This window comes from Solanum dulcamara, chromosome 4, assembly GCF_947179165.1.
Source record: "Solanum dulcamara chromosome 4, daSolDulc1.2, whole genome shotgun sequence".
In the NCBI taxonomy this organism is placed as follows: domain Eukaryota; kingdom Viridiplantae; phylum Streptophyta; class Magnoliopsida; order Solanales; family Solanaceae; genus Solanum; species Solanum dulcamara.
The window spans coordinates 50,445,645-50,453,324 of NC_077240.1; the positions used below are offsets into that span (position 1 = coordinate 50,445,645).

At 34.4% G+C, this 7,680-nt stretch overlaps 1 protein-coding gene across 1 annotated transcript; it reads left to right on the top strand.

The window, feature by feature from the left end:
• The first annotated feature begins 623 nt into the window (after positions 1-623).
• LOC129885020 (L-ascorbate oxidase homolog) lies at positions 624-2,548 on the top strand. The gene has a single exon (XM_055959264.1). It carries the CDS (start codon positions 640-642, stop codon positions 2,443-2,445), a length of 1,806 nt encoding a protein of 601 aa, XP_055815239.1. The 5' UTR covers positions 624-639; the 3' UTR covers positions 2,446-2,548.
• The last annotated feature ends 5,132 nt before the right edge of the window (positions 2,549-7,680 follow it).

A 7,680-nucleotide genomic window follows, 5' to 3' on the forward strand; every position in this document is an offset into this window, starting at 1 on the left:
AATTATATATCAAGCCATATTGAATATCATTTTTTTAATAATGCATATCAAATAGTGTAATATTAAAATTGTGATGTCAATTTTTTTTATTTTAATATGATAATTCCGTTTATACCAAAAGTATGCACACATTTATGTGCATGAGCTTCTATATGAGAGCGCATCCACTGTTACATATAACTAAAGTATTTTGAACTTATTATCTTCAACTTTGATCCTTGCTTCATAAGAAAAATAAGGAAACCAGCGGTCCTTTTATTAAGCAAAGGTTTTAAGTGAAATATAGAAGATTAAATAACTTATTGTGTATTATAATATATAAAACTCTATGTACATCCTGCACTTGTTCTAAATTTTCCACCAAGTAAAAATATAAACAATAAAGAAAATTAGCGATAAGAAAATGAAAAATAAAAAGAAAGAAAAGGAATTAAAAGTGGTGATGCTGAAGAACCGGAAAGGAAGTGAGAGTAGAAATAAAAAGAAAAAGTATAGGAAGGGGAGAAATGTAAGGAGAACCAATAGAAAGAATCAGAGGGAGTGAAAGACTAGGCCAACAATAAAAGGAGAGGCACACAGATTATTTCGGTGATTAACATACGGTTCACAGAGGGATACTCCTTGCTATAAAAGGTCGTCATGGATATGGTGAATAGTGCAAGCTCTAGCAGGAAGAAGAATAAAAAAGAAGAAGCCTCACCTCTTCTTCTTGTGAGAGTAAAAAAAAAAAACTCCAAAAAAACAGAGTCATCAAAAATAGAAAAAAAAAGAAGCAACGCCATGGGGAGTGGTAAAGTGACAGTTGTGGCTTTGCTACTTTGCCTATCCGTAGGGGTGATAGCTGAGGACCCTTACCTCTACTTCAATTGGAACGTTACCTATGGCACAATCTCTCCATTGGGTGTGCCACAACAAGGTATCCTCATCAATGGGCAGTTTCCAGGGCCTAGAATTAATTGTACCTCCAACAACAACATTGTCGTCAATGTCTTCAATAACTTGGATGAGCCATTCCTCTTTACCTGGAGCGGTGTCCAACATAGGAAGAACTCATGGCAAGATGGTACCTCAGGAACCATGTGCCCAATCATGCCTGGTAAAAATTTTACCTATCGCTTCCAGGTCAAGGACCAGATTGGTAGCTACTACTACTTCCCAACCACAGCTTTGCACCGGGCAGCAGGTGGTTACGGTCCCATCAACGTCCACAGTCGTGCTCTCATCCCTGTTCCTTTTGACAATCCTTCTGATGAGTACAATGTGTTCGTGGGTGATTGGTACAACAAGGGCCACAAGACTTTGAAAAAGGTTTTGGACGGTGGACGCACCATTGGTAGACCTGATGGCATTATCATCAATGGTAAGTCTGCTAAGGTTGGTGAGGCAAAAGAGCCACTCTTTACCATGGAGGCTGGCAAGACCTATAGGTACAGGTTCTGTAACCTTGGCATGAGGTCCTCAGTCAACGTTAGGTTCCAAGGCCACCCAATGAAATTAGTCGAGATAGAGGGATCCCACACCGTACAAAACATCTATGATTCATTGGACCTCCATGTTGGTCAGTGCCTCTCAGTATTGGTGACTGCTGATCAGGAGCCCAAGGACTATTACTTAGTTGTTTCAAGCAGGTTCTTGAAGCAAGAACTCTCCTCTGTGGCCATTATTCGTTATGCCAATGGAAAGGGACCAGCATCTCCTGAGCTCCCAGCATCCCCACCGGACAACACTGAAGGCATTGCCTGGTCCATGAACCAGTTTCGCTCCTTCAGATGGAACCTGACCGCTAGTGCTGCCCGACCCAACCCTCAGGGTTCCTACCATTATGGACAGATCAATATCACCCGCACCATCAAGATCGTTAACTCCATGGGCCAAGTAAATGGTAAGCTTAGATATGGTTTGAATGGTATCTCGCACTCTGATACAGAAACTCCATTGAAGCTTGTAGAGTACTTTGGAGCTGCCGATAAGGCCTTTAAGTATGATCTCATGGCCGATGAAGCCCCAGCTGATCCAAGCAAGCTCACTATTACCACAAATGTGAAAAACGCCACCTATCGTAACTTTGTGGAGATCGTCTTTGAGAATCACGAGAAGAGCATCAGGACCTATCACCTTGACGGATATTCCTTCTTCGCAGTGGCTGTTGAGCCAGGGAAGTGGAGCCCAGAGAAGAGAAAGAACTACAACTTAGTGGACGCAACAAGCAGAAACAACATCCAGGTGTATCCAAACTCATGGGCAGCAATAATGTTGACATTTGACAATGCAGGAATGTGGAACTTAAGGTCAGAAATGTGGGAAAAGACCTATTTGGGAGAGCAATTGTACTTCAGCATTCTCTCACCAAGCCGTTCACTGAGAGACGAATACAACCTCCCAGATAACCATCCTCTCTGCGGTGTTGTCAAGGGCATGCCCCTCCCAACTCCATACAAGGCTTAATTAAATCTCTCTAATAAGGGGATGGCTTAACTATTAATGGATTCCATGTATTTTTTTCCCTTCCCCAAAAATATCAATGAATAAAAAGTTATTTTCTTTCATTAAGTTTATGCATTTAGGATTACTTCTTATGTTACCTCTTTGTTTTTTCTTTCTGTCCTGGATTAATCATTTTTCAGATCATGATATTATTTGAACTCAAATGGGAAAAGATTAGTAAATTCATTGGCTTGATCCAAATGAAGATAACTAAAGTCGTCTTCTAATCTTACTCTTACAATTTATGTAGTTCAACTTTATTTTTCATATCTGCTTAGAGCTAGTTCCAACTCCCTCGAGGTGATAGAACAAAGTCCTTCAATTTTGCATGCTTTCCGAATTAGCAAGACTGTAAATAATTTGTTGTTTAATACTAAAGCTCATTGCAACGTGACTTTCTGCTTAATTATAGCTTGTTTATGCATCCCCTATATATATATATATATATATATATATCATTATACTGAATGTTGTTTTGTATCTTTTTTCTTCTTTTCTTTTCTTTTGTTGAAGGAAAGGATTATATTGAATCATTAAAAGTTAATAAAAGTAGTAGGGAACAACGGTGAGCACCATGTATAGTTTCACTTAAGATTTCTAGTAGTAGTTGTAGTAAATGTAAGAATTGAAGATGGAAAAAAATATTATGTTTGGCTGGTTTCATTAATCTCTCCTTAACAAGCTAAGAGAGTCTGTTATGCCTGATCTTGGGGCTACCTTCATTCAATTATCTCGGTTCAATTTCTAGTGGATATAGTCCACGCTCCTTCGCCAACTTGAGCCCATCCATCAAGCCAAGAAGTTCTTCCATTGTATGGTTTGCATTAGGAACAGTATCCAAGGATCCATTACTTCCGGAGTATGAGTTATTTCTTGCAGTTGCATCTGTGTTTAGCTTAATTATAAAAACCTTTTTAAAAAGGTGTTGATTGTTATTTTTCTTCAAGGGATAATTTTTATTTAACTAGTAGGTTTTAATCGCATCCAATTAGTGGGAATGATGATTATCCACCCGGAGAGCTGACAATAAGTTGTGAATGCCAGAACTTCCACAGAATTAATCTTTTAGCTATCTCCCTATGGATGAATATATATGCGTGATAGATTCTTCTACATTCTTACAAATAGAACATATTTTATTAATATTTATACCAATGCAATGTAAGTACAATCTTGTGGGGAGGTAGTAAAGCTAAAGGAAGAATTTGATTTTGTGTGGTATATATGTTACGTTCTCATAACCAGTTAGAACTCTTATAAATGGATATAAGATCTTGCATTATGAGATAGGGAATAGAGTACTGATTTTGTGGTAAAAGAACAAGTGTTATTTAGGGATCATAATTTGGTCTGTGATGTCATCAGTAAGCTCGACGGGTAGAGGGTTCAGCTTCTACGATCTATCGACAATTATGGAGTTGATTTTTAGGTTAGCGTCGTTAAGATTCAGGGGTCCTTAAGTAAATTTTATGATAGGACTACCATTAGGGAGCCAATTAGAAGTCTAGAAGTCATTTTTGTTTCAATTTCAGATAATCCATCGATTACTTTTACAGAAAATATCTCAACCAAGGAGAATGTTTTTGACAATATGGCCTTCTTATGTTGGGGACCACAGTTCCCAGCGTAAAAGTTTCACAGGGCAGATTTATAATCGTTGTTTAACTTGTACCTGTCTTTTTGAAATTTTTGTACATACATCACTTGACAAAACTAAATTTTTAATGAAATATCTGAAATTACATATGTGATGTTCAGTTGTGTAAAGGTTATTAAAATTGTTGCAGGTAGGGTCAACTAACCTAATAGAATCATGGGTCCAAGCACCATTCACATCCTTAAAGGAGATGGTTTTGTTTCTCATTCCCCTATTAAGGGCTGATAGGTAAAATCAAACTTATTAGTATTTTCATCTTCATTATTAAGTCAGTTTATGCAAGATTTCAGTTTTCAGATTAACTCAACCTTCAATTTTCAGTTTCAATAATCAACTTATAGGTTTCAGCTTTCAATTCAGAATTTTTCAGACCTCAAGTATACATGATACTTGTTATGTGTGTTCTTGCATATCTTAATTTTCTCTTAGTAGGTTTTTGTTCCAGTTTTTAAAAAGATAGTGTATGAGAATATCATGTTGGTGATACTTAGCCTACAAGGGTCAAGGGCCTACTTCCATTTTTAGTTGCAAATATACAACTTACACGTTTCCGCTTCAACATGTTAGCTTTAGCATTCAATATAGCCCACTTCGGCTTATCACTTCAGTGGGAGATCTCGTCATATTATTACTTTTCAGTATTTTGGGGTATACCATGAGGTCATATGTATTTAGATTGCCAGCAACATTCTTCTCCAAGATTTTTATCAAGTATTTTGTTAGAGGTTCATGACTTTGACTAGCCTACTTGATATTTCAATTACAGTTTAGTATTTTTCATTGGAACTTACCATTTGATCATCAGTTCAGAATTAACAATTAGTAATAACTCTGCTTTACATACAGGATTAGCTAGCAAGTAATTTAGTTCGGGAGCCATCACATTTTGGGCGTGACAATTCACTTTCATGTAGAAGTCAAAGATCTATTAACCTCCCTAACTATATCAAATACATTCTCTCCTTTTAATGCACTAATCATCAAGTCATCATATTTCTATTAAAAGTGGAAAGGTTTTGAGGGCAAAGTTGGATTACCAAAATGTCCTCCATCACAAATTAAATCATCATTTTAAGAAGATGAAATCAATTTCAAAATGTATTGAAATTGATTTTTGAACAATAACATTTCTTTAATTTTCAATTTTCAAAATTGATTTGATAAATTTTAGTACCATTTAATAAATTAATAATGTGAATAGTAAAGATTAAAAGAAAATGTTGCAACTACTTTGAGAATTTGAAGAACTCAATCATTATGGCATTGGAGTGTTTGTGAAAACATATTTCTAAGTTAATGTTATTTATTGAAGAATTGTTGTAAATGAGCGGAAAATATAAGAATACTAAACAAGAAATAAAGATAAAATGATATTGATAGTACAATGTAGAGAGTGTAATTTTATTTTCTTCAAGTGTATCTTTCACAAGGGAGAAGACTACCCTTTTATAGTATCTACAAATCATCCATTTACAACCTTTGATAAATACGTGAGAACAATCTTTATGAAATACATTAAATAGATACATTACCTTAGATATTGAATTGGATGAAACATCCACAATTGAATGAATTCATATCACTCCCCCTTGGATGTTTATAGATTACGTGTCTCTTTAAAACCTTATTAGAAAAAAGCCTAGTAAAGAAAAAAGAGTACACATATCTTGTCATAGGCCTTGAGTGCTGCTTCATTAAAAACCTTACCAGAAAATCCAATGGGACAAAACCTTGGTTAAGAAAAAAAGAGTACAGTACATATTTTACTTCTGCCGATGAATCTTTATTTGACATCTCAGAGACAATGCATTCCAATCTTATATCTTAGCTTCTCAAATGTTGACATTAGCAATGCCTTAGTAAATAAATCTGTATGTTTATGACTCGAACGAATCTTTTGAACATCTATCTCACCATTTTGTAGGAGATCATGTGTGAAAAAGAACTTAGGTGAAATATGCTTTGTTCGGTTTCCTTTGATATATCATTCCTTCAATTGAGTTATGCAAGCAACATTATATTCATACAATATTGTTGGAATCTTTATTTGGACAAAAAGATCACATAATTTTAAAATATATTGTGTCATTGATTTCAACCATATGCACTCTCGACTGGATTCATGAATGCCTATTATCTCTGCATGATTTGAAGAAGTAGCCACTATTATTTACTTCATCGAACAACATGATATAGTTGTACCTCCATATATGAATAAATAGCATATCTAAGATCGGGTTTTATGTGGATCAGACAAATATCTCGCATCTGCATATATAACCGATCATTTCTGACTTGGATGCAATTGAATAAAACAATCCATATCAATTTTTTCTTGAAGATATCTGAATATATGTTTAACACATTTTTAATATCTTGTTGGACATGAGCTGAGTCTCGCCAATAAACTTATTGCAAAACAAATATCTGATTAGGTATTGTTGGCAAGGTACGCCTCAACACTTAGTTATAAAGTTTCATCACGAAGAAGCTCCTCATCCTTTTCTTGAGGTTAGAATGGATCTTTATTTGTATTGAGTGATTTCACGACTATTAGGGTACTCAATAGTTGTGATTTAACGACTATTAGGATACTCAATAGTTGTGATTTCTCTGTGTAAAATCACTTCAAACCTTTTCAGAGTATGTTGATTGATGGATAAATATCTCATATGTCAAATGTTCAATTTGTAAGACAAGACAAACTTGTCTTACCGAGATCTTTCATTTCAAATTATTTATTCAAACACTCAACAACTTTTGAAAGATCTTTAGAAGTGTCAATGATGTTCAAGTCATCAACACACATAGATTTATAAGAAATTCAGATTTCGATCTTTGTATAAATACATAAGGACAAATAGGGTCATTCTTGTAGACATGTCATTATTGACTAGACCTGAGATTTTACACCATTTTTAGTACCTAAATATTTTTTTAGATATATAAATTAAATATTTTGATTTTTGTCTTACTTTATTAAGTTTATTTTAAAAGATTTAAAAATTACAAAAAAATAGAATCACATTTTAAGCTAAGTTTTATCTACAACTTCTTCAAAAGTAAAGAAAATTCACAAAAATATATATTTTTCTTTTAATTTAGAGTTTTATAAAGGGAAAAGGGTCAAATATGCCCCTGAACTTGTCGAAAATGTCTAGATATACCCTCCGTTTGAAGTTTGGCTCACTCATGCCCTCGCCGTCTACATTTGGGCGCATATATATCCCTTTTAACGTTAGTTGCTTTGTTGGAATTTTTTTATATATATATTACATGTGAAATTGCCATGTGTCAAACAAAGGGTATATCTAGATATTTTCGACAAGTTCAAGGGCATATTTGACCATTTTTCCTTAAAATTATAGTCACGAATAACATTCTATATTAATTGCATTTCATTTTCGTAGCCTTCCCAAACACTATTATATCCCATGATATTTATGTAGAATAAACTTTAATATATCTTAGTCTTGTTCTATTTGAACCCTTCAATTTTTTTATGTTTCATTTAAATTCAAAATACTAATTTTATGATT